At 37.8% G+C, this 26,490-nt stretch overlaps 2 protein-coding genes and 2 pseudogenes across 5 annotated transcripts; all 4 read left to right on the top strand.

Annotated features, from left to right (window-relative positions):
- The first annotated feature begins 2,034 nt into the window (after positions 1-2,034).
- LOC131800210 (ficolin-2-like) lies at positions 2,035-8,407 on the top strand. Of its 4 annotated transcripts, none has more exons than XM_059117907.2 (6): positions 2,035-2,099; positions 4,474-4,549; positions 5,718-6,109; positions 6,667-6,754; positions 6,885-7,311; positions 7,808-8,407. In XM_059117907.2, the coding sequence occupies exons 2-6, from the start codon at positions 4,486-4,488 to the stop codon at positions 8,025-8,027; spliced, it is 1,191 nt and encodes a 396-aa protein (XP_058973890.2). In that variant the 5' UTR covers positions 2,035-2,099; positions 4,474-4,485; the 3' UTR covers positions 8,028-8,407. The 4 variants fall into 4 exon arrangements, with proteins under 4 accessions (XP_058973890.2, XP_066027992.1, XP_058973888.2 ...); XM_066171895.1 differs by lacking the exon at positions 2,035-2,099 and adding an exon at positions 3,013-3,254 and having other exon boundaries at positions 5,722-6,109; XM_059117905.2 differs by lacking the exon at positions 2,035-2,099 and adding an exon at positions 3,013-3,254.
- Positions 8,408-13,821: 5,414 nt separating this feature from the next.
- Positions 13,822-14,313, top strand: LOC131800116 (uncharacterized; annotated as a pseudogene).
- A 990-nt stretch (positions 14,314-15,303) lies between these two features.
- LOC131770909 (uncharacterized) lies at positions 15,304-16,471 on the top strand (annotated as a pseudogene).
- Positions 16,472-20,302: 3,831 nt separating this feature from the next.
- Positions 20,303-23,827, top strand: LOC131800117 (ficolin-1-like). Its single transcript, XM_059117799.2, has 4 exons — positions 20,303-20,623; positions 22,478-22,568; positions 22,784-23,213; positions 23,608-23,827. The coding sequence occupies exons 1-4, from the start codon at positions 20,303-20,305 to the stop codon at positions 23,825-23,827; spliced, it is 1,062 nt and encodes a 353-aa protein (XP_058973782.2).
- The last annotated feature ends 2,663 nt before the right edge of the window (positions 23,828-26,490 follow it).

Genomic DNA, 26,490 nt, shown 5'->3' with positions numbered 1-26,490 from the left:
TCAACTCAATGAAAAGAGACCTGCTACAATCAGCTCGTGTTTCAACCTTTTCTCTGGTATGTCACACATAACTCAACTAAAGACCTGTCCTCTTTTCTTTTCTTCACTGCGTCTTTCAAAAAATAATTACCTCAAAATATAATTTTAAGTGTCTGCTACATTTCAACAGAAACTTATAGAAAATAAGCATGGAGAAAGATGTTTTGAACCACGAGACATTTGCCTAAACTCTGAACTCCCTTTAATTTTGACTTCAAGATGGTGCTAAGCTGAATTATGGCCAAAAGATCTGTAAAGACGCGTTAATCTTAATTCTCTTGCAAATCTAGATAGGAGGATTCCTTCTGCTGTTTTTTTTTCAATATTTGCGTCCCTGTTTATCGAAGATTGCTTAATGTTCATCTGACGTAAAATGGATGTTAATGCTCTCCACAAACATTGCGTTTTGTCTGGAATGATTACCATGGTCTCTTTGTTATGTCTCAGTTGGAATGACGCTATTGGTACGATGGTCAATAATAACACGGTTGTGGTGGATGGAGAAATAATTTGCAGGGTAAGTGAAGATAGTACCTTAGAGAAAACTCGTATACGCCGGTAACACTTAAATCAAATTGTGCCTGATAAAGACCCCTATGGTAAAAACACCAAGGGAAGCTCATAATATCAGGGTCAGTACATATGTCCTTCGCTTTACAGGACGTTTTAAAAGCCACTGACAAATGAGCGTTGATATACTTTTTTTTTGAAAGTGACTTACCAAGAGACACTCCTATTGCGATACAACGTAGTTATTTTTTTGGTTAAAACATGTTTTTCATGACATAACTAACGGGTTTAACATTATATTTCTGAAGAGATCGAATTCTTAAAGATTTATTATCCTCCAAAGAAAAGAAATTATATAAAAAGCGCATAATTGGCTGTAATATTTTATCACAAAACTATCCCCAGCTTAATGTGTTAAAATTGTTACTCCATGTTTTGATTCAGAACTGTTTGCTTAACTGTTCTACAGACAAAATATATTAAATTCACATGGCAACCAGGACTATTAGACATGGTTTGATGCTACTGTGGTTTAGAGATTAAATAAATGTAACCGAGAAGTTACCATTCATAGACCCAACGTTTCAACACTCCTGTCCAGTGCCTAATCCTTGAGGCTTTTTGAATGAGAAACTACACCCTCGTTATCACAAAAGTGTTCAGGAACGAATATATCGGAAACGAGTATATCGGACAGACCAAACGTCAGTTTGGTACACGTTTGAAAGAGCATCAAAAAGCGGTCTTCTTTTTCAAAAAAGAAAATTCAGCTTATCGGAGCACAAATGCCTAACCAACCATACAATTGGGTAGGATAAGTCTAAAATTATCACCACTAATCGGCGTTACCACCAGCGCCTTTGTTTGGAAGCCAGGTGTTTGAGGGTGTTGTCCATAGTGACTTGAAATGAATGAAAAACTCATTCATAATAATATTCATTTTAAGATAATGATCTGGAAAAGCTGTACGCAGTAGGCTTTTTGTATATGAATTCTTGCTGTTGTAAGGCATTTGATCTGAATCGAAGCGAGGGAGCGGCGAATAATTTTTCAGGTATTTATTTCTTTCTGTTATTTAAATTGTCGTTACAAGGAAAGACAAGATTGAAATTCAATGAAATATGACACAAAATTAATTGAGTGAAGGGCGGATTTTTCAATTCTAAAGAAAAAACTGGTATATTCCTCGATATTCAAAAATGGCAATTATGAATTAGTAACATGCATGCATTTTTCATTTGAAGGGCTGATATAGGAATTTATTGTTACACAGGCCTGTCATTGAAAACTGAGATAATGCGTCGGAAAAAAAAAAAAAAATGAATGATAACAAATTGTAAAGCTGATTAATGATATTCCATGCCACTTTTCAATGGTTAATTAGAATTTCTCTGCAGGGATAATGATAATAACAATATGTCCACGTTATTTTATACACTGAATTATTTGGCGTGACACGTTCTTTCTGGCACGCACACAGAAGCAGTGATACAAGAAAGAATAAAGAACCTTCCAGGAAATTACACAACGGAACAAAATATAATTGCAAGGTGGGAGAGAAGTTACTGTCCACAAGAAATTACACCATTTGCACTAAAATAGACAGTTCTACCTCAAAACCTTGCGTTTGAATAAAGAAATAAATGACGGGGCCAGCGAATCGATGAAGTAGTCATCAGTCTTCAAGTTTGATTGCAGACTACAAGCACAACCCCAGGATAAAAAAAGAGTTATTTCAGGATTTCAAATGAATTTTATCATTTCTTTCGTCTACCCTGTGTATTGAACAATTGTTTCTTTCCCTTAGTTTTCTAGACGCTTTTGGACCTATGTAGTTTTTTTAACCACTGTGTTACGGCTCAAATAAGTCCTGTTGTAAAAGGTATAAATTGCAAATAAGACTAAACTTATGAATGAAATATAGACAGTTGGTGCCGCCATATCCTTTATCCATGTGTTTACATAAGATTAAAAGCTCTTATTTTATGACCAGAGGGGTAAATAGTGGGTATCATCGGTATAAAAATAACATTTTAAAATCAATTTAAGAAAAGTAAATAGTTAGAGAAAACAGAGTGAAAATCTAAATTATGTGCGAAGAAACACGGATACATATTCACAGATATTATATCGGTGGTAGTATCCGCGAATCCTTTGTTCATTAAGGATGAAAGCCTGAAAAAAAAGCATGAAAATCTAAATTATGTGCGAAGAAACACGGATACATATTCACAGATACTATATCGGTGGTAGTATCCGCGAATCCTTTGTTCATTAAGGATGAAAGCCTGAAAAAAAAGCATGAAGCCTGCAAACAAAAGACAACTAAACACTCAAAAGCGAAAATGCCCCAGGGAAATACAGGAAACACACAAAGCTGTAACCAATTAAAACAAGCCTGATAGGGCCACGGGCTTAAAAGTTTTTTAGCAATTCGCAGTGCACGCTACTATTCCAAAACTTGGTCCCACTGCTTGGTTCTTTGTCATTGACTTTAGTAATTCTGACTGTACAAAAAAAAGTGACTTTAACTTTCTTCTAAGGTTCAACGGAAATCGTTAGATTCTCAATTTTCTTGCACCTGCTTACCTAGTTACCAAAAATAGAAATGAAACAAACATTCATTTTTCTTCATCATAAAACTTACCGACAGTGAAGACTATATATGCATCTCTGCATAGCATTTCATTTACAGAGGAATAATGGTAAGCTTAATCTCTTTAAATGTATCAAAAATTACTTGTGTGGCTCAATGTTTGAATATTATTCTCTAAAAGTTAGACCTTGATAAAAGTACTAAAACTATTTTAGGGAAATAATTTTCGCAATGAAGCTAGTAATCGAGTTTATACAATAGGGGAAATAAACCTTGATATTTTTCCACTTGTAATTTGATGTTGTGGCATTCAAATGCCGAATTTTTTTCTTGAGTTTACTCATAAAGTTTGTCTTCATGTCGTGCTGTCGTGCTGTCGTGCTGTCGTGTTAGTTTTCTAAGGAAGTGTAATATATCTTTATAAAGTTTTCGTAACCACTTGGACACTCTTAAAGCCGTTGCTCGACGAAATCATCAGTTATAGCACCCCGATTCTCTCTCTAGCTCCTGCTTTGACCAAATTAATTATTGGATGCAAACGGTTGGCGAACTACTCGACGCGAATGGAGTTTGTTTGGCGGCAAAACTGATAGTCTGATCTCAATTTCATGACTCAAGCTTGAAAAACCTTCTTTTTAACCTTCCAACCAACACTTTTTTGATTGGCTTGGCGAAAACTTACGGCTTAATCTTAATATAATTCCTTGAACAGAAGTTAAGAAAATACACATATAAACTCGAAAAATAACGCCGGTTATTATTCCACTAGTATGTAGAGAGCACGAAAAATTTGCCAGGGTATTAAACTGTAGAGCAGGGCAAAAATAAGGGGCAAAAAAATGGCCGTACTGACCGATCCAAACTTCGATTTTTTCGTTGGTCACAAAGTACAACTTTGATGGTTTCGTTCGGGTTGTTTTCGTCTATCAAGTACTCCTTATGCGACCGATACGATAAACAGCTGAGGCCGTAGGATGTATTTTGCAAACCAAAATCAAACGTTAAATAACGGTGGATAATAAAAATAATTCTTCGGGGCTCGAAAAAATACTGCACAACTCGCAAAATATCCCCGCGTATTATATGTTAAACCATCGAATAAGGTGTATGTATTTTTTAGGGACGTAACACCCCTGAAATATTATAGGCAATTCTTAAATGAAGCGAAAAGTCAATTTTTAATTTAGTAGGAATTAAGATGAAGCAATGATGACAATGAAATACTGCTGCGGTGGCTATTAATTATGAATGCAGAAAAATTCTGACAGCATCAGTTTGTCGTACCTTCTAATTTTATTCTTTCCTTCTAATCTAAATACTTTTGATAGGTCGCCATTTGAATGCTCTACTTCGCAAGGTGTACACTTCGTCATTTCAAGAAAGGAATCAGCTTTGTAGATAAATGTAGGTGGTTTGTGTTGCAAATTTTTTCATTTGACGTTACTTGCATTGCAGTAACACGCTGACCGCTCAAAGATTCCCCCATGCAACGATCTATCTTTTTCTCTTAAATATTTGAAAGACTACCCTAGGTGTTTCTTTGGCTATAAGGAGTTAGATTACAATATCACAGGTCCAGAAAGGGTATGACTTGTATGTAATTAATTGATAAAGCTATTGATTGCTAGTCTGAACATTAATATTATGATGACGACGATAAAAAAAGCCGTTTATTTAGAGGACTTCCTCTAGGGTGGTTCTTCGCGCATAAAGAGCTAAATAACGATCTCACAAGTTGATGAGGGGTATGCTTTTCATGTAGCTAATTAATATATAACGACTGTCCGTTGCTCCCAAGAGTAAAATAATTGTGATATCAATGATAATAAAGTTTATTTAGAAGACCTTATAGAGCACAGTCTTCGCGCCGTCAAAGAGATGAATAGTGATATCACAAGTTCAGGGAGTGTATTTCCTTTTATGCAATTGATAATTTACAACAACTATCCACTCTACCTGGGGTATGATGATTATAATAATGATGATTATAAGGGTTTATTTCCAAGGCCTCACCCAGCGCATTCTTCGCGCCGTTAAAGAGATGAATAAGGATATGACAAATTAAGGGAGGGGGTTTCTATTCTGTAATTGATAATTCAGAACAACTGTCCACTCTATCTGGGATATAATGGTTGTAGTGATAATGATTATAAAGGTTTACTTACAAGTTCTCAACCAGCGCGTTCTTCGCGCCGTTAAAGAGATATAAAAGGATATCACAAGTTTAGAGAGTGTGTTCTTTTATGTTTTAATTGATAACAACTGTCCACTCTCCCTGGGGTATGATGATTACAAAAATTATGATGAAAAAGGTTTAATTACAAGATCCCCTCTAGGGACTTTTTCGCGTCGTTAAAGAGATAAAAAGGGATATCACAAGTCGAGGGTGTGTATTTCCTTTTATGTAATTGATAATTTAAAATTACCAGGGGTATTATGATTATGATAATAATGATGATAAATGTTTATGTAAAACACCTCCCGAGTGCCTTCTTCGCGTGTTAGGAGCGTAAAAGAAATTGTTGCAAACTATTTCTTCACTTTAAGAATGTATTTTCATCTGCTAACCTAGCCAGGTCGCCGCTCAAAGTCAAAGAAATTTCCACATCAGTTCACGTGAAAATCTCTCCATGGAGAATGAATATGTATCTGTGGATATTTAATCTCGTCTGTTCAGCTGTGTACGGCATAAACCGTATTTCAGAGCCAGATTTGAAAGCTGTTAGCTTTGCCGAAAAGATAGAAGGGCAAAAGCTGAACGGAAGCCTGATGAAAGAAATAGATGTGGATTCGGAAAGTTCCTGTCAGCTTGAATGTGTGGTTGAAGAGCGATGTCAGTCTTACAACTTTGGAACCCTAAAAGGCGACTCAGGGAAATTCAGATGCCAGCTAATCGACTCTGATCGATTTGTTGGATTTGCTAACTTTACCGAGGAGGAAAATTTCATTTACAGAGGAATAAAAGTATGCTAAATCTTTCTTTGTGCATAAAAAATTGATCGCACCTCAATGTTTGAATCTTTCTGTTCATAATCGTAGCTGCATCTCTCTATTTTTTCGCCTTGCATAATTCTTTTAGTAGTTGTGCTCCACTTAACATGGCTAGGAATTAGCGCGGTATTTCGATTAATCGATTGCGTTCGGGTGCAAGGAAGCTATTTGGTAAAGTTGTTGGCGAGCTACTTAAGACAAGATTTAGGTTGATTTACTTCAAGGGGGTGAACTTGCAACGGTGGAAGTTGAGCGAACTTGAAATAGCGCGAAACCTTTATAAATTACAAGCCTGGGACTTAAAGAAATGTTTGACGCAATGAAAAATGTTTGAACGTCGCGCAACTTGTTAAGTGTCATAACTTTCATTCTTGGACTATTTAAAATAGAAAACTGTTTATGTACTGTGTACTGTCTATCTTCCTGTAAAATCGACGAAAGAATTCAAAATAAAAAAAAAAGAAGACGAAACGTCTGCTATCAATGTTTGAAAATACATACGTTTCTCTATTTTCCTTCCCTAATGTTAGAGCACCTGCGAAGATGACCCGTGCAAAGAAAACGAAATATGTGTCGCAAGCTACACATCAAAAACTCACTACTGTAAGTGTATCAGAGGTAAGTGGAGACCCGGTAGATTTTTGTAGTTTGAGAGAAGCTCATTTCCTTTTCATTAGAAATAAGAAATTCTCCTTAAGATGTATTTATAACAGACGGTAACTTGACTACTTGCTGTTTACATTTAAAGATTGCCCCAAGAGCTGTCTTGACTATTATCAAAATGGTTCCACAACTGACGGTGTGTACTGGGTTTACCCTGATGAAGAAGAACCCTTTCAAGTGCTGTGTGACATGACAACTGATGGCGGAGGATGGACCACCTTTCAAAGACGCATGGATGGCTCAGTAGACTTTTATGTCGACTGGGAATCATACAAAAAAGGCTTTGGAAATCTGAAAGGCGAGTTTTGGCTCGGAAACGATTATCTTCACCGTCTGACTGCATCTGCCAGCATGGTGTTTCGAATTGATATGGAGGATTACGAAGACGACCGACGATTTGCCGAGTACACGACTTTCGTTGTGGCCGACGAAAGCGATGATTATCGGGTGACAATTGATGGATACCGAGGCACCGCAGGCGATGCATTGCTATCTCTCAATAGGCCTATCAGGTATGTTACATTGCAGCTTTTTGTACTTTGCTCTGAGAATGACTGGTAATATAAGGGTAATTTCTGAAAGGCTCCTGCCCAAGAATTTGGTTGAGGACTGCCGGAAGTCGAGGATCCCTACACTTAAGCTGATCAGGTTTTTTTCTACAAATGACAAATCTAAGCTGAAGTATCGCATCCCGGATGCAGATACTTCATCCGATCAGATATTTTAACTTCCAGTTTATTGCTAACCAAGATTGCTTCTTTCAACATGATACTGACATCAAATTTCTGTTAACATTATTAACCAAAAAAATGTGTACTTGCTTACCATTCTATTTTCTAAAACTTTCCTGAGAGGGGAATCTTTTCATGTGCGCTGCTGAAAATTAGTGCTCCTTGCATATTTCCGACCATGCAATACCATCTGCACTCTACTGACTATGATGTGCTGTTAGAAGCACTGCTGCCCGGCTCTTTTTCAGTTTCTTACGAAATGCTTTTGATATTCCAGAAACATGAGATTTACAACCAAAGACAAAGATAACGACGTTCAAAACAATAAAAACTGTGCGTTAGCCTATAAAGGTGGCTGGTGGTACAACTACTGCCATAACGCCAATCCAAATGGTTTGTATAAAGGCGGAGGTAACGCACAAGGTATTACGTGGGAGTCATTTCGAGGACAAGGATATTCTTTAAAGCGCACCGAGATCAAAATTCGACCAGCATGATTTCATTTGTGGTAGTTGCGTCTTTAAGCCAACGGCAAACTGTAGCTTCTAATTAAGAATTAAATATATCCGTTTTGCGTAGAGTTACAATTCTTAATTTATAATATACAAGTTCGGTTAATGCGACATTTTGTTGGCAGATGGCGCGTTTAGCTGTAGTCTATAAACGCTCGTAGTGGTAATAAAATGTCTTAAATTTTGTTTGTGAAATAGTTTTATTGATAGTTATATAGCTATGTTTATAAAGCACTTTTTCTGTCTTTGAATATATGTCGCTCCCTCAGTAAGAGAAAGGGACTTTTAATTCGTATTGTGAAAACGTTACTTATTTCGTCAGTTGAGACTTTCATAGATATTGATAATGGGCTTAATTTTAATTAAACGTTTTAATGTCTCAAAGATTGTCTAATGGAGAAGTTATTTCGTTACTCAGGCTGGCTTGCAGACGCACTCAAAATAAACATCAGCAGAGCTTTGCAAAATATCTCCCGTCAACTCGATGAAAAGAGACATGCTGTAACTAGCTCGTGTTTCATCTTTTCTCTGGTACGTCGCACACAATTTAATTGAAGACCCGTCAACTTTCTTTTCATTTCTGCGTCTTTCAATAAATAGTTGCCTCAAAATATAATTTTAAGAGAGGATGTCAGCATCCATCGAACAAATTTGAAATATTGTGGCAAGTCGCCCAAACTTCGTTTTCACTCCTACTTTTATATTTTGTATCCCAATATGTTCTAATAACTGTGGTGTAGTTTATTGTGAAAATTTATTTTAGTTTTCGAGAAATAATTTTTTTCGTTCGACCGCTCAAATATGCAAATTTTAACCATGAATATTACCCGAGGTGTGTGACCTCATGTAACGATCCCACTTGACTTACGGTATTTCTGTCAACACAATACTTTGTTTTATCATCTAAACTTAATCCCCCGTCATTATTGAAGCTGGCAAAGATATATTTATTTTTTGGTGAATATCTTTGTTCGACCACAGGCGGCCCAAGCTCACGTCTCGAGAAAAAGCCAACGATGAATTCATGAACTCGTCACGCGTTGTGTGACTTGGTGTTAAGTTACGGGAGGAACCGTTGAAAATTTGAACACATTATAAGGAATTGTATGGGAAACGAAATATGGTCGATTTACAACGATAAATATTTCGAAATATGACTATTTTACACGTAAATCAATAAAACTTGCTCATGCCCTGTGTATCCGTCGTAGTTTCTGGCGATTTCTGCCGTTTTAAGCTTGCTTTACCATCACTGTTATCCATGTCAAAAGACGAAGTCAAGGCTGCACACTCCGATTTCGACCGTGGTCCACGCGGAGGTGGTTTGCACCCCGAAAATCCTCCCGATCGGCATTTTTTTCAGCCACACTTTACGATCTAAGATCACTGCACCCTGGGACATGTCTCAATACCAAAACTTCGCGCGCATTTCGCTGGAAACGAGCGTTTTCTACCTGAATTTCCAAGTTTGCTTCTTTCTGGCTATTCTTTGAACACGCAGACTGGACACGGCCACGAGAGAGACTTGGGTACGAGGTCAATTTTCTCTCTACCGCGAGTGGTACGGTCGATTAATGTACAATACTTACCCCATCCCCACAAAGACACCTCGCCTTAACCTATTGTCCTAATCAACCAATCAGACAGCGAGTTGAAACTAAAACAGATAAACAACGGACAAAATTTGAATATTCTGCGGGGTTTGCTGTGAGCATCTAAGATTCGATTTTTTTTCGCTAAAATGCTATCGAAGAGGAAGAGATGCGGTGAGATCGACGGCGAAGCGAATCAGAAGAGAGTTAAGAGTGGCAAAATTTCAAGATGAAAATCCTAAGATTTCATTTTGGGAACTTTAGGGATGGATTATTCCTTTTAAAATCACGGGAGAAAGCTTATATTAATAGAGAACAAATTTCCCAGTGCGAACCTAGGGTAAATATTTAGGTATCATAGCTTTTCGCAAGTTTGACGTCGGAATCCGATACGAATATTATTTTTTCCTACGCGTAGATTTCTTGTGAAATTCATGGAGAGGTGAAATATTTCGCCACCTGAAATTGACTGTAATTAAAGCGAACGTTGTGTGTGAAGTCTTACATACCGCAATGTAAATACCGTTGTCCACATAATGTCCTAACGTCGATTGCATCTACCCTTTCATGCATGGCCTATCAAACTACAATGTTTTGCCAGTTGATGTCACTAAACTTATGGAAAAATGGGAAAAACCCTCAAGATTCGACCGAATTACCCATGATCTCCCCCCCTAATTTACGTTGGAGTAAATGTCTATTTAGTCACCGGTCATCCATTGTGAAGGACAATAAAATTTCGATTAGCTTAGCCTATTGTGAGCACGCAGATTGTCAAATGAAGTTCATTGTGTTAGTGTTCATAATTTTCCTTCCTGTGAAAACTCGTTCTTTGTAATATTCAGTAGAGTAGTTTGGTCGTTAAGGCGAGGTGTCTCTGTGGAGATGGGGTAAGTATTGTACATTAATCGACCGTACCACTCGCGGTAGAGAGAAAATTGACCTCGTACCCAAGTCTCTCTCGCGGCCGTGTCCAGTCTGCGTGTTCAAAGAATAGCCAGAAAGAAGCAAACTTGGAAATTCAGGTAGAAAACGCTCGTTTCCAGCGAAATGCGCGCGAAGTTTTGGTATTGAGACATGTCCCAGGGTGCAGTGATCTTAGATCGTAAAGTGTGGCTGAGAAAAATGCCGATCGGGAGGATTTTCGGGGCGCAATTGCGCAAACCACCTCCGCGTGGACCACGGTCGAAATCGGAGTGTGCAGTCTTGACTTCGTCTTTTGACATGGATAACAGTGATGGTAAAGCAAGCTTAAAACGGCAGAAATCGCCAGAAACTACGACTGATATACAGGGCATGAGTAAGTTTTATTGATTTACGTGTAAAATATTCATATTTCGAAATACTTATCGTTGTAAATCGACCATATTTCGCTCCCCATACTATTCCTTATAAAGTGTTCAAATTTTCAACGGTTCCTCCCGTAACTTAACACCGAGTCACACAACGCGTGACACGTTCACGAATTCACCGTTGGCTTTTTCTCGAGCCGTGAGCCTGAGCTGCCTGTGGTCCGACATACTTTTCCTATGTCGAAAAGTAGCATCAAAACAAAGACAGTTTTAACAATGACCGATATGACAGAATCTACTGAGCTTCACGCTTTTAAAAGACAAAAGAATGGTTATAAAGTTACTGTAAAAAATTTCCTCGTGTATTTGTGTTGTTCTATCTTGAGACGAACTCAAAGTCTGGCTAAAGTTACTTGTTAGTGACTATGAAATATACATGGTGCGCCTACTTGTCGCCACCGTTAACTGGCATAAATCACTACAATTTGCAAAAACGTCTAACACAACACTCTTACCTTGTTCATTTATGATTTCATTCGCCGTTTTGATTATTATATTACGCGCGGGTATTACTTTTTGACAAGAGCCCAGGTTTTGCGTTGTGTTTTCCCCTCCCTCATTTATATCATAAGCCAGTCACGCAGTAATTGATACCGACACAAATGGATATTTACCATGTGTAAAGATTTATGTTTAGGTTGAATTGAAAATATCTTTTACATGATATCCGAATGAGTTTTGTACAAGAACGAGTTCATACCGTTTGCCACATAATAACTGGTGTAACGCGGCACGGCTCTCATATTTGTATGAATCCTCTTTAGGAGCGGGGGAAGTATAGAAAAAGACAGAAAAGGACATAAATACTTGTTTTTACAGGCTAATTGTTGCCACTCCCAAACGGATAATACTTAAGTACCTTTTAGAATCTTATAGCGGTCGTTTTCGAAATTCCAGGCGCGCACCCCCACCCTCCCATGTAAAGGGGTCCCCGGGGGTGCTGATACGTACAGCACACTCTACATTTTGGCAAGGACAAATTTTGATGTGATTTTTGGCGAAGAGAAACAAGTTTTGTCAGCGTGTGGTTGCTAGTGCGGAAGGGCCCTTTACCACCGTGTGCTTAATTACGCGTCCCCCCAGACGGCGGAAAGCCAACAAAGTATTCAGACATTAGTTCATAGTCGCTATCAAGTAACTGGAAGTTTCTGGAACATCTCATTAGGTATCGTAATCATAATGATTAACTAAATCGTAACTAAAATAGTTGCGTTTTAAGCCTCCAGAATGTTCCAGAATACTTTGTAGAAGTAGTTACCAGCTGTTGTCGGGAGTGAGTGACCACTTGGAAAGCTATACCGGGGGAAAGCTAATATGGAGATTGTTCCTTTCTAGGGGCCTTGCAGAAATCTGTGATTATTTTTGTCGATGGTGAGCTAAGATATACCTTGTAGTAGACTCAAGTGAGTTTATTCAGGATTATTACTGTACTGACCGTACGATTCGCTCCTTATTAAGAATATTACAAGTTGTGTGGTAAAGGAGTCGAGTATGTAGGATTGTAATGTTCTTTTTGTCGGTTAGATTATGCCGTAACACAAGATAACTTCATTTGTTTTCCTTACGTGTAATTCTAAGAGCATTTCATTACTGTTACATGGTATGGTGTTCCAAATCTCAGGGGGATGGTTAGCATTCCGAGTGGGTGGATCGCGACGATTCTACTGCAGTGTGTTTTGTTGTTCACATGATTAACTCAACTTATAACCATGGCGTGGTGAAGGATGAGGAATATTAAAACTTTCTTGATAGAAAAAAAAATTGATGAAAAAATTAGAATTGCTCTAAAAATAAAACAATGAATGTAGAATGTAAGAACACGCAATTAATTTTTTTTTTCATGATAGGATTGTGGCAGATTTGAGACTTGGTGTTTATTACCAGAAATGCTACCATCCCGACTTTAGAAGAGTTGGCTATCGTTCCCCTGGTATATAAGTATTAGCTGCCCAAAAAGACATCACTTGGTAGGATTTCTTTGGGTGAGGGCTAAAAATTAAGGAAGCGATAAAACGAATAGCGGAGACTTCTCGCACAGATTCCAATCGTAGGTCAAAGTATGGCATCTCTCTTTTGCCAGGAACTGAAGAGCTAACCTTCAGTAAAACTGTTCTGGAATTGAACCAGGGAAGATAAATCTTAATATGTATGCAATGTTTCTTCAAATCTGTATTAGCACTATTCCACAATTTTATGGATCTTTTCATAAGATAGTCTAAATACGCTCCCTCTTAAAATCGTTAAAAGGTGTGGATTTTTGCGAAACAATTTTCCAAACTTGGCAAAGCTATAGAACATAAAGATCAATCCTTACGAAAAAAAGAAAAAAGCAACAAACAAACCAAAATTGGAAAGAAGTCTGGGCTCTTTTCCTAGCTGTGGCAAGAGCGAAACTTGAATTTCACATCAATCAATAAATCGTGGGAGTATTGACGCAGCAAACGTCTTCTTATCATATTATAAGCCAGTCGTTGGATATATTAGGAAAAAGCAAATTATAAACCATGTATCAGTTGGTTACTTTCAGAAAACCTATTCCACAGGAAATCAATCCATTGTTAAGTTGTGAGGTAATCGAATAAAGATTTGTATCTAATTCTTCGAATGTGAAGAAGTTGGATACGATTTATGAAATATAGCTTACGCTAATCAATCATATGAGAGATTGTCGAGTGAGAGACATGCTCGTTTTTTAACATATTAGCAAAAGTTTCAAGAGCGATTTTTTTCACCTGTTAGTTTGGTGAGTTTTCAACTGATGATTTTGATGATCAAGAGCTTTGTAATTTGTTATCTGAATGCGAGCAAAGGCCAAATGATTCCGGGAATGGTGAAATGGAAGCAATTCTAAACACGAATGAGAACAGCATGAACAAAGATTGTGTCTCAAAAAATAAACAAGATGTAACGCAATTTGACATCAGTGGCTATGTCACGCAACATCAAGTTAGTGATTGTAACTACGATAATGACTTGTGCGATTAACTACTGCTTGAGCTTCAGATTTCCGAGTACTGTTGTGATAACATAAATTTCACATAAAAAGAGCATCAAGGATCACAGCTAATATATCTTACAATCTTGTCACGATAATGAGAATTACACGAATGAAATACTGAAGTTATTACATGAGGAAAGCAACCAAACCAAATTAAGCAAAACGGCTGCAATGGACCTTTCATTGAACTATGTGATTTTTCAGAAACACAAGCCAGGATGAATGGAAAATGTCTGTGCAGTGGGGCATTACCTGAGAATAATTGCGCTGATGATATGAGGGTGAAATTTTTAACAAATGAGGAAGTTTCTGAGTGGCTAGATGAATAGTCTCTTAGTGATATAGAGTTGTCCCTGGCTGCGGAGGAGGCCGAAAGTAGAGCTAAACTTAAATTTATCCTACAAGCTTAGCAAACTAGCCTGTTACGATATCTGACTCTCTTTCTCAGGAAAAACTTTAAAGATGGTGTTAGTTATTTCTCTAGTCCAATTCGATGTCGTCCTGTAGAGCCCTGATTTTAAGGTCGGTTTGGACAAGTATTTTCAAAATACTTAAACGAGCAATGATTATTGTAGCACTGAAATATATCAGTTTTCAAATCATTGATAAGCTGGTTTAGATGGAGAAGAAATCAGAAGATCAAACTTCATAGCAAAAGATAGCTTTTCCCAGACATAATGCTCGTAAAACGAAGAGCTATTAGTAGACAGTGCAATAGTAGCGAAGGAGAAAAAAAAACAAAAAAAAAACCGAGGAGGATTTGGATGCAGTCGTTGATCTTGCCCTGATAAATGATGCTTGATGCCATCGAATTTTGATGAAGAAAGATTCACTGTTTTTGAAAATTGATCAATTATAGGAACAACAATGTACATATCTGTTTAAAAAAGATAAAATAAAATATCAGGTAAAATAAATGATTTTAAGCAACCTTCACACTGCGAAAAAAACAGCCTCGATGAGAAAATAGGGAAACACTGCCACCCAATAATATTTGAAAAAAAAATTGTTAGCAGTAGATCAACACTGAGGCGTAATCTGACTCTAGCTTATACTGTTTTTAATTTGCCAATTCTATCTTTTCATCAGTCTACGTCACTAAGGAATTACATGAAATGCGCATGCGCATCACTGATCAGTGCTTTGCGATTTCGCTTGAAAGAAAGATTGTGAGCGAGCTCTACCGCTTTTCAAGGATAATCTAAGCCATCATCACTTTATTTTCACTGTGTACTACCAGAGACGGCAGGTAAGCTCCAGGTTTAGGTGTTTTTTTACACACACAGTTTTTACACAGTTTTTAGTCGTTTTCTTCTAATATGTCTGATAAAGATACCACGCCAATGGCTCACGCTGCCTGCACCGCCGACAGCTCTCCTAGTCAGGAGAATTCTGTTCATGTTTTAAAAGACAAAGACTTTTCTATATCCCTGGATAATATAAACAAAAACATGGGTAAAATGGCCAGCATTATGGCTGAATTGTATGATCAGCTTGACACAGACGAACGCCCCCCGAGCTTAAAACGAAAGTCCATATCCGACCTCCAGGATGTTTCAGACTCTGACTCCGAAGGAAATTCTCGTCAGTCCGGCAAACAAAAGCGTTACGATAACCAAACAGTAGGCAATTTAAGTCTCCACGCTAGTGGTGACGAGCTGGACGACGAAAATTACATTCAAAGGCTCATCGAGTGTTCAAAGGCCAACGGCCAAAAACAGCGGGAAACTCCCGCTAAGGAAACAAAGCTCCTTCAAGATTTTGCCAACAGTTACGACGAGGATGACGCCACCGGCGACGAAACGTAGAAAGAGTTAGCTGATATTACTAAAAAACGATGGGACAAGAAACTTTCCCCTGAAAAAATTAAAAGTTTAGTCGAAAAGTGCAAACGACCTCCGAACTGCTCTGACATAAAGGGTGTAAAAGTAAATCCAGAGATATGGGGCCAGTTAAATGCCAAGCAGAGGAAAACAGACCTGAGGATATCAAATCTACGAAAAATTATCCGCAAAACTACCTTTGCAAATTTGCAAAAAACAAACATGTTGATTAGTAATAATTCCTCTGTTCCAGACAGTCAATAACAAAATCATGGCACAACCAATCGACACCATTTCAATGTTGGAGCATGCAAACAGACAACTAGCCCAGATTCGAAGAGATGAAATAAAACCAGCACTGAAAGCAGAATACTTTGTCATTTGTTCTGCTGAAGTACCCATCGGTAGCTAGTACCTTTATGGAGATGACGTGGCAAGACAATTGCGAGATGCCAAAGAGGCGAGCAAAATCAGGTATTCTGTTAGCTCAGCATCTAATACCGGGCCTTATAAAGGAAAACAACACAGTTCAAACCAACATGACCGCCGTCTAAAGGCCCCAAAAAAGAGTTTTTATGGAAAGGCCACAATCGGTCCGACAGAAGGAAAAAATTACCAAACAACAAGAAAAAGTTATGAAACAACTGTCTCAAATAAAGGATGAGGTAAGTGGTTTGAACTTTTTCTGCCTACCTTATTGACTAAGTTTGCAACATTTATGCAACTCATTCAAAGCAGCGGAGGTAACTACTCACTTCGCAGCTTGGAGGACACTTCCTAGTACCAGTATACTAATGTCTGATGTTTTGAGAGCAAGTCTAGAATGTATTGCTACCCCTGTCTGACACAGACTGCCAAACCAAGCTTTTTCAGAATGTGAGTTCCCCATCGTTCGTTATGAGGTGGATAAATTGCTTGAGAAAGGTGTCATTACAAAGACATCACCTATGCCTGGACAAATTTTGTTCAGCATATTTCTTTGCCTCACGAAGGATGGGGAAGGTGACGTCTAGGAAATTAATGGTCTGTTTGCTGGCCTCTTACAAAGAATGGGACTTAATCTGAAGAGGTTTAAGAAGGCAGTCAGCCACTATCATTTTAAAATGGACTCGCTTTCCACCATAACAAAACTTGTAACCAAAAATCATAGCTGCTATTGACTTTAAAAGATGCCTATTATTCTATTCCCATCAGATCTTAAGATCGAAAATTTTTACGCTCTATTTGGGAGCGTGATTCACCTGCCTTCCCATTGGTTTGTCATGCGCTCCAAAGATTTTTACTAAAAATTTTTAAACCCCTACTATCTGCTTTCCATAAGGAAGGTCACATAGTTGTCGTACATCTGGATGATCTTTACTCGCAAAGACATGACCACTCAGAGTCTCTTTGGTTTCTTTTTGAAGACCGCAATATACTTATGGCTTTGCATAATTTGTTCATTATTTGTGTGTCAATTAACAAGGAAGTAAATTGGCATATTGATTGAAGTTTATCGTCGCTTAAAGGTAAAATTAAATTTTGATCCATGGATTAGGATGCCCACGAAAAATGATAACTCTCAGCAGTAAGGAAACGAATTGATAACTTTGATGGCGAACAGGTGGATGTGGGATCGTGCTTTTTTTACATCAGAGGGCGAACAAGCAAAGACGATAGGGGGGCGATTTTGCAATCGGCCGATATGCCCATAGAACATATGGTGCTCTCAGGCCGAGAACTTGCAGAAATGTTTGTCATGAGGAAATTCTAATGTTTTCCGGTTCGTTAAGTGTTATGAATTCCATTTCTTTGATATGCAAAATGTAAAACCATATATGTCTTGAGCTTCTTCTTGTATGTAAAATCGATTAAAGGTATTCAGCTTTCAAGACCAAACAAAAATTTCGTTATTGACGTTTGAAAATGTAAATGTTTCTCATTACAAATTTTAAAGCACCTGCAAAGATTATCCATGCAAAGAAAACGAAAAATGTTTCGCAAGCGAAAAATCTAAGATACCCTTCTGTAAGTGTATCAGAGGTAAGTGAACCCGATGTAATTTTGTAGTTTGTCAGCCATAAAATAATGTACTTTAAGAGAATTGTAATAAAGTAGCTCTAGAAGAAGAGAGTTTCGAAAAGATGTGAGGACAATATATGACACAACCAGTTTTTGCTTTGCTGGTAATCATTACGACAAACAATATATATATTTCTCACATAAACTGCGGTGTTATACAGGGATTTCCGGCCCTGAGAAAAGCCGTAACAACACACGTAAAAAAATATCGTATTTTTCACGCTCGTTGATATACCCAATCAGCTTGCCGCATCTGGTGCTAATCCTCCCGTTTCATCTGTGCTCGGCATTCTCAAAGGGCCCAGTATGTTCCCCTCCAAGGATTTTTCTGTCTTTTCTCTAACGGATCTCCACTTACCTCTAATACATTTACAAAAATGAATTTGATTTGTAGTCAACAACACAAGTTTCATTCTCCTTGCGAGGATCATCTTCTCCGTAGGAACTCTAAATATTAAAGAAAGAAAATCAGTATGCAGAGACACCAAAAGGATGATGGCAGCCTTTTTCGTTTAAGAAGGATCCAAAGGGATTTTTGACCGGGCGAGATTTAGGTGCGAACATAGTGCGAGCTTTAAAAGGGTTAACATGCATAACAAACATGGCGGCTCGATACGATCGCACAATTGTTATCTGAAAAGGTGTGTTAAAAAACATTTTAGCAGTTTTCATGTGATGGAATCTAGGGCTTCCAGCAACTGCACCCGTAATATTTACAGGCCTTCTACGGCTGAAAAAGAGGTCAACCGAAAAGAAAACACCGTGGGAAAGACTGCCACAAGGCGACAGATCGCGACAGATTCGAAAGTTTACGCATACTCAGATACAGATCTTAACGAGGTTCTATTCCATTACGTGATGTTTTACGATAACGAAAATAGGGATCTCTCGAGCAAAATTTATCGCGTTTCCTTCGATGGAATTTCCTATGATTTGCTGGATCATAAAACACGTTTGTGCCCTTCTAATACTTGTTGATAACAAAAATTCATAAGACCCCCCCCCTTTTTTTTTTTTTTTCAAAATGTGAACATTTTAAGAGATTCATCGAAGCAAATTGAAGAATATCACTGGCAAAGCCAAATTATTACTGGCGAGCGCCTCCTTTCTTGGAGCCTTAGCTCAATAATGAAAATCATTTTGATAATATTTACTACAGCGAACGATATGCCAAACCTTCCTCATCGCCCTTTTGGTGGCATTTAGTGACCTAGAAAAGCGAAAAACATAAAAAAATTACTAGAAAAACAATACACTGCTAATGGTGAGCAAAACTGTATGGAGTCTCAGTCCTATAGCTAAAAACTTACTGCCTCTTGTCGGTCTGTATTAAATTTTAAAAGAAAGAAACTCGTAACATAAACAGTTTTTGTTTTGAATAGTCCTAAAACGAAATCGTTCCACTTTATTTCTAGATTAATTTCTACGTTGGCTTCTTCTGTGTTATTTCTAACTACATTTCTTCAACCTTAAATCTTTAAAAAAATTTATACAAGATTATGATTCATCTTAAGGTACATTCATTTCACGAAAGGATGCCTTAGTGAGGAGTTCTCGTTCCTTCTCTGGTGAGAATCTCTGCGTTTTTCATAACAGGTGCTTCTCGACACCGATAACTCTAGAAAGATATTGTATTCTTTGGAATCAGTTGACTCAATTGAGAGGCGAAACAACTTAATTGTTTAACATGACCTAGTTGTTTATAAAGGTTGATAAAACCCCGTAGAAACATGAAATATTTCAAAAGGCTAGAGTTTCAAGTGTTTTATCGCGTTGTCATCATTTCAACTTCCCGAGCTTTCCAAGCCCAGCATGTGCCCTCGAGACCCAGTGACTTCCATTCGACGTTACTTGCATTGCAGCAGCACACTGACCGCTCAAGTACATGAAAGGAAAGACCATTTGAACTGTTTTGCATTCCTTTTCATGAAATCATCTGGTTCGGAAGCATTTAATTCTAATGGTAAAAATTCCCTGAAACAAGAGATTCCGCCCAGTAGTTAGGGGAGAGTATTTCTATTATATAATTGATGATTCATAACAGCTGTCCGCTCTACCTAAGATATTATGATCATGATAATAATGATTATAGAGGATTATTTACAACTTCTCAATCAGCGTATTCTTCGCGTCATTGAAGAGATGAATATGGATACCACAAGTTAACGAGGTGTATTCTTTTAGTTAATTAATTAATTTAGAAGGACTGAACGCTCTATCAGGGGTATAATGATTATAATAATGATGATGATAAATGTTTGTGCAACGCTTCCCGAGCGCATTATTCGCGTTTTAGGAGCGTAAAAGAAATTGTTGCAAACTATTTCTTCACTTTAAGAATGCATCTTCACTTGCTAACCTAGCTAGGTCGCCGCTCAAAGTCAAAGAAATTTCCACATCAGTTCACGTGAAAAGCTTTCCATGGAGAATGAACATGTATCTGTGGATATTTAATCTCGTCTGTTCAGCTGTGTACGGCATAAGCCGTATTTCAGGGCCAAATTTGAAAGCTGTTAACTTTGCCAAAGAGTTAGAAGGACAAAAGCTGAAGGGAAGCCTGATAAAAGAAATAGAAGTTTCTTCGGAAAGTTCTTGTCGGTTTGAGTGTGTGAATGAAGAGCGATGTAAATCCTACAACTTTGGAACTTTAGAGGGCGACTCAGGGAAATTCAAATGTCAGCTAAGCGACTCTGATCGATTTGTTGGATTTGCAAACTTTACCGAAGACGAACATTTCATTTACAGAGGAATAAAGGTAAGCTTAATCTCTTTAGGTGTATAAAAAAATTACTTGCGGCTCAATCTTTGAATCTTATCTCTAAAATTGGAGCTGGATCTCTTTTTAATGTTTTCTAACAGTGATACACCAACCTTGCTCTAACTTATATAAGTCATCAAAGTTTTTAAGAATCTTGCGGCAACCTGGTGGGAAATTTGCTGATGTCTACGTCAGGGAAAGAAACTTGGTAGAACCGTGATAACCAAAAAAAGTGTGACCTTGACAAAAAGTACTAAAACTATTTTAAGGAAATAATTTTTGCAATGAAGAACTGGTAATCGAGTTTGTACAACAGGAGAAATAAACCCGGCTTTATTTTTGATATAAATCCTGCTGATGAAGATTCCATTGTTTTTTCCCATCCGTAGATCAATCGAAGGTTTGCCCCGTCACAAGTTCGCCCCCTTAAAGCAAAACAAGTTCACCCCAAATCTTTCAGCGCTTAGTTTTAAAGCAAGCCAAGCTTTCTAATTGATAAAATTTTCTGCCGTCGTCAGCCCAAATAAAGAGCGCGACATACTTTTTTGTTGGTCACAAAGTACAAGTTTGATGGTTTCGTTCGGGTTGTTTTTGAATACTCCTTATGCGATCAACACGATGCACAGCTGAGGCCGTAGGATGTTTTTCGGAAACCAAAATCAAAAGTTGAATAACGTGGGTAATAATAAGCCTTCGGGGCTCAAAAAATTCTGCGCAACTCGAAAAATATCCCGCGTATTAGATGTGAAACCATCGAATAAAGTGTGTGTTTTTTTTAGGGCCGTGACTCTTACATATTTAAAAGGAATTAAAAAAAACACGAAAAGTTAAGATTTAGTTTAGTAGGAATAACGATGAATCAATTATAGTTTTGAAATACTTCCGAGGTGGCTATTAATTATGAATGTGGAAAAAATTCTGATGGCATCAGTTCGTTGACCTGGTGTTGACCACCAAACCCTCTAGCTATAGATAAAACTTTTACGTTTCTACCTTCTAATTTCTGTTTATATTCTGAGTTTTTTTTCTTTTAAAATTTAATACATGATTGACAAGAGGTAGTAAGTTTTCAGCTATCGAGAGGAGGCTCCAGAGGGTTTTTGCTCAATATTGGCTGGCGCGCCAGCATATTGTTTTTTCTAAGAACGTCTATTTTCGCTTTTCTGTGTCTCTAAAAGTCAAGAGCGACGAGCAAGGCTAGGACTATCGTCTGCTGTAGTAAATATTATCAAAATGATATTCGACATTGAGCTAAGACTCCACCGAGGGAGGCGCTCGTCAGTGTTAAGTTTTGGCTTTGCCTTTGATTTTCTTCGATTTGCTATTATGAAACCCCTCAAAATTTTCACAATCTGTGAAATTTGTTCCGCAGATCATTTAAAAGCCGAAATTTTCCTTGCTATGAATTATGAATTTTTTTTGTCAACAGGTACTAGGAAAGGTGCAAACATGTTAAACGGCCCAGCAAATCTTAGGAAATTCCATCAAAGGAAACGCGATAAATCCTGCTCGAAAGCTCCCTATTATTGGAATAGAACTTCGCCAAGATCTGTATCTGAGCATGCGTAATCGGTATTTTGTTTTCGGTTGACTTCTTTTTCAGGCACAAAAGGCTTCGAAATGTTACGGGTGCAGTTGCTGGAAACCCTAGATTCCATCACATAAAACTGTTTATGGTTTCGTATCTAGCCGCCATGTTTGTTATGCATTTTGACACATTTAAGCTCGCGCTATGTTCGCACCCAGATTCCACGCGGTCAAAAAACCCCATGGAGCCTTTTTAAACGAAAAATTCTGCCATCATCCTTTTGATATCTCTTTTTAAAATGATTTTCTTTCTTTAATCTTTAGAGCACCTGCGAGGAAGATGATCCTTGCAAGGAGAATGAAACTTGTGTTGTTGACTACAAATCAAACACTCATTTTTGTAAGTGTATTAGAGGTAAGTGGAGATCTGTTCGGGGAAAGACAAAAACAACTCTAGGAGAGGGACATACTGAAAATGCCAAGACAGACAAAACGGGTAGATTAACACCAAATGAGGCAAGGGTACGAAATATCAAGGATTAAACGTCTACTCCAAAAACATCTAGAGAGAGAGAGAATAAATATTTTTTGTTATCGTCAAAGTGTTTTACTTTTTTTTGTTATTTCTAGATTGCCCCAAGAACTGTCTTGACTATGATCAAAATGGTTCCAAAACCGACGGTGTGTACTGGGTTTACCCTGATGAAGAAGAACCTTTTCAAGTGCTGTGTGACATGACATCTGATGGTGGAGGATGGACCATCTTTCAAAGGCGCATGGATGGCTCCGTAGACTTTTATGTCGACTGGGAATCATACAAAAGAGGCTTTGGAAATCTTGAGGGCGAGTTTTGGCTCGGAAACGATTATCTTCACCGTCTGACTGCATCTGCCAGCATGGTGTTTCGAATTGATATGGAGGATAACGAAGGTGACCGACGATTTGCCGAGTACACGACTTTCGCTGTGGCCCATGAAAGCGATGATTATCGGGTGACGATCGACGGGTATCGAGGCACTGCAGGCAATGCATTGGTACCATCTGTCGGAAATGCTATCAGGTTTGTTAAAGGCATTTCAATTTTTTGTGCCATGCAGAAAGAATAGAAAATCTCCTTCCCAAAAAATGAATAAAAATAGTTATGATTGTCTAAAGGTGAAGATCCCAATATTTAAGTTGATCAGCTCTTACTACATGTGCAGAGAAAGCATCAATGCGGAATTAAATTCAAGTATATTGCTGACCATAATTGCCCCTTTTATATTGATGATGCATCGGTCTATGCTGCATTTTTAGCATCACGATACCTTTCTGTTTCCTGTTCAAGGAATCATTCCTCGTACACTTTTCTGACAATGCAGCGCTTCTTGGATATTTCTGGTCAAGCAATTCTACCAGCAGCATTGCCGCCCAGCCTCTCGTCAGTTTCTTACAAAATTCTTTTTTCGTCATAGAAATATGAGCTTCACAACCAGGGACAGAGACAACGACGTTGAGCAAGATGGAAACTGTGCAGTGGCATTTAGAGGTGGCTGGTGGTATAGTGCTTGCCATGTCGCAAATCCAAATGGTTTGTACCAAGGTGGAAGTCTCGCACAAGGAATTACGTGGGCACCATTTCGAGGACAAGAATATTCGTTAAAACACATCGAGATCAAACTTCGACCAGTATGATTTCATTTGAAGAAGTTGCACGTATAAGCCTTTTTGCAAAGTGATAGTTGTAATAATAATGATAATATCGATAATAGTGATGATAATAATAATAACAATAATAGTAATGTCTTTATTCGTAGTGAGAAAAATGCACATCAAGATGTTACATGCTGGATGCCGAAAATGAGAGATTTAAGATTTCATCTTTTTAGCTATATTATACCTAAAAGTAGATATATTAAAGAAACACCACAACAACAGCGTATTTTATTTACATTTGGTCTTCACCAGGATCTGTTTCAAAGGCGCACAGATGATTCTATATCTCTGGTATAATAACTATGTAACGGATGGTCTTCATATTTTAAGTCATTTAAAAAGACAGCCGTCTCTATTACCTTAAAGCTCGTGAATATCATGACTTATTGAAGTGTCGCCGTTCTTGTGAAATCTTTTTTAAAAAACCTTGCATAGTATAGTAAAGTCAGAAATACTAGCTGCATAAATCAAAAGGGCATAACAAATTTTTGAAATCACAATCCCATTGAAAAGGATGTTTGTTTTTTCCACCTTGGGGAGCTTCTTCTTTGCGCAGGCTTTAATTGCAATAAACTATTATGGGTTTCATGGACCTTGACTCTGATATGCGAACTCAACTTGCAATTACCTTGTATCGTGACTCCCCATAAAGGAAGGCTGCTATACTGCTTGATGTCGTAGAAGTGGAAAAAATTAAGTTGATTTACCTCTCTTACGTAGGACTAATCCCTCATCCCTGCTGATGTTAGAGTGCATGCTATTTGCAGCAGTACAGTCCATTAACCTTAGATAAAAGCAAAGTCAGAGATATCTGGTAAATCGCTACCAATCAAGAGATAGAGATATCTGCCCTGTGCTCATTGATTCTTGTAAAAGTTTGTAATTATTGTAAGATAGCTTGTAAGAGGAATGGCATTAACCGTAAAGTACGTAAGTACGTAGTAAGTACGGTAAAAGTGTACGTTTTGCTGTCTGCGATACAACACAAAAGTAGAATTGCACACCCTAAGTAAAGTATTCATGTAAAATATTTTATTCACTTGTAATTTGATGTTGTAGCATTGAAGTACAAAATGTTTTGGTAAGCATATTCATAGAGTTTGTCTTCACGTCGTGACAGTTATGTAAGGAAGTGTAATATATATTTATAGAGTTTTCGTAACCACTTGGATCCTCTTACAGCCGTGGCTCAACAAAATCATCAGTTAATATCGGCCAATTCTCTCCCTCTAGCTCCTGTTTTGACCAAATTAATTCGTAAATGCAAACCGTTGGCGAATTACTCGACACGAATTGAGCAGTTCCTAAAATTTATTCCCCGAAAAATTCGTGCGGCTGAACTTGAATAGCAGCAAAACTGATATTCTGATCTTAATTCCATAACCAAGCTAAAAAAAAACTTCTTTCAATCTTCCAACAAACAGTTTTATGATTGGCTTGGTGAAAACTTAGGGCTTAGTCTCAATATAGTTACTTGAACAGAGATTAAGTAAATACACATATAAACGCGAAAAACAAAGGTTCGCCTGGTTATTAGTCATTGTATATAGAGAGCACGCGAAAATGTTGACGGGGCATTAAAGTGAAGAACAGGGGCACAAAAATAAAGGAATAACAAAATGGCGCGAAACTGAACGATCCAAACTTTGATTTTTTGGCTGGTTTTTTGGCTTGACTTTTAGAGAAACGAGCTTTTAAGAGCGACATATTTTTTTGTTGGTCGCAAAGTACAATTTTGCATGGTTTCTTTCGTTTGGTTTTCGTCTTTTGAATACTCCTTATGCGAACGATACGATACACAGTCTTAGGCCGCCGTAGGATGTACTTATGCAAATCACAATCAAAATCCTAAAAATTTAAATAACGGTGAATTTTTAATAAGCCTTCGGTGCTCGGAAAAATACTACGGAACTCACCAAACATCCCCGCATCTTATATGTTAAACCATCGAATAAGGTAATATAAGATTTTTAGGGACGTAACACATACATATTGTAGCAGGGAATTCATGAAGTGAAAAGTTTAAAACTGTCAAGATTTAGTCTTTCACCTACACAACAAATAACAGTAGTGTACAACCAAATAAGTTATTTAGGGAATGCACTGCCGAGAACCTACCCGAGGATATATAGCCTGAGGCATGCATATATACATACATTCGCAAGCTGACATACCATATACAATCCTGATATACAGTCAGTCATGGCTTACACATTCAAAAATAGGTATACAGTACTAACATGCCAAAACTTACCACAACTAGCACGAGTGTAAACAAAGATGGGCAACCGCTTACAAGGACAATTACTACACAGTTACACGAAGGCCAGAATAAAACCCCTTGGGGGAAAAAATATGACAGGATAAATATGGGTAGGAACCATAAATAAGTTTTCAAACTAAATTACATATTGTCATCAGCCAGAGGTGAACAGGTTGGTTCTGAGGCCTAGACGGACACCACGTGCTTTACTCCCCCTTATATACCACTGCACCATTACCCAAATGCTCAGGCCTAAGGCCCAGGCCTTGTCGTATCTCGTGCCGATAAAATATTTATTTCTGCCTTATTCGCAGACTCAATCGTCAGAATACCATTTTTATAGAAACAAGAATAAACAATGATAAGTATAAAAAAACTT

The sequence above is a fragment of the Pocillopora verrucosa genome, chromosome 1 (assembly GCF_036669915.1).
Source record: "Pocillopora verrucosa isolate sample1 chromosome 1, ASM3666991v2, whole genome shotgun sequence".
NCBI lineage: Eukaryota > Metazoa > Cnidaria > Anthozoa > Scleractinia > Pocilloporidae > Pocillopora > Pocillopora verrucosa.
This window is presented reverse-complemented; position numbering and strand designations above follow the sequence as displayed.

Coding starts and splice junctions, on each gene's coding strand:
- LOC131800210 (XM_059117908.2), top strand. CDS start 5,024: ATGAATAGTGATATCACAAGTTCAGGGAGTGTATTTCCTTTTATGCAA. Junction 5,107..5,721: donor AACTATCCACTCTACCTGGG/GTATGATGATTA, acceptor TAACCTAGCCAG/GTCGCCGCTCAAAGTCAAAG. Junction 7,312..7,807: donor TCTCTCAATAGGCCTATCAG/GTATGTTACATT, acceptor TTGATATTCCAG/AAACATGAGATTTACAACCA.
- LOC131800117 (XM_059117799.2), top strand. CDS start 20,303: ATGTATCTGTGGATATTTAATCTCGTCTGTTCAGCTGTGTACGGCATA. Junction 20,624..22,477: donor TCATTTACAGAGGAATAAAG/GTAAGCTTAATC, acceptor TTTAATCTTTAG/AGCACCTGCGAGGAAGATGA. Junction 23,214..23,607: donor TCTGTCGGAAATGCTATCAG/GTTTGTTAAAGG, acceptor TTTTCGTCATAG/AAATATGAGCTTCACAACCA.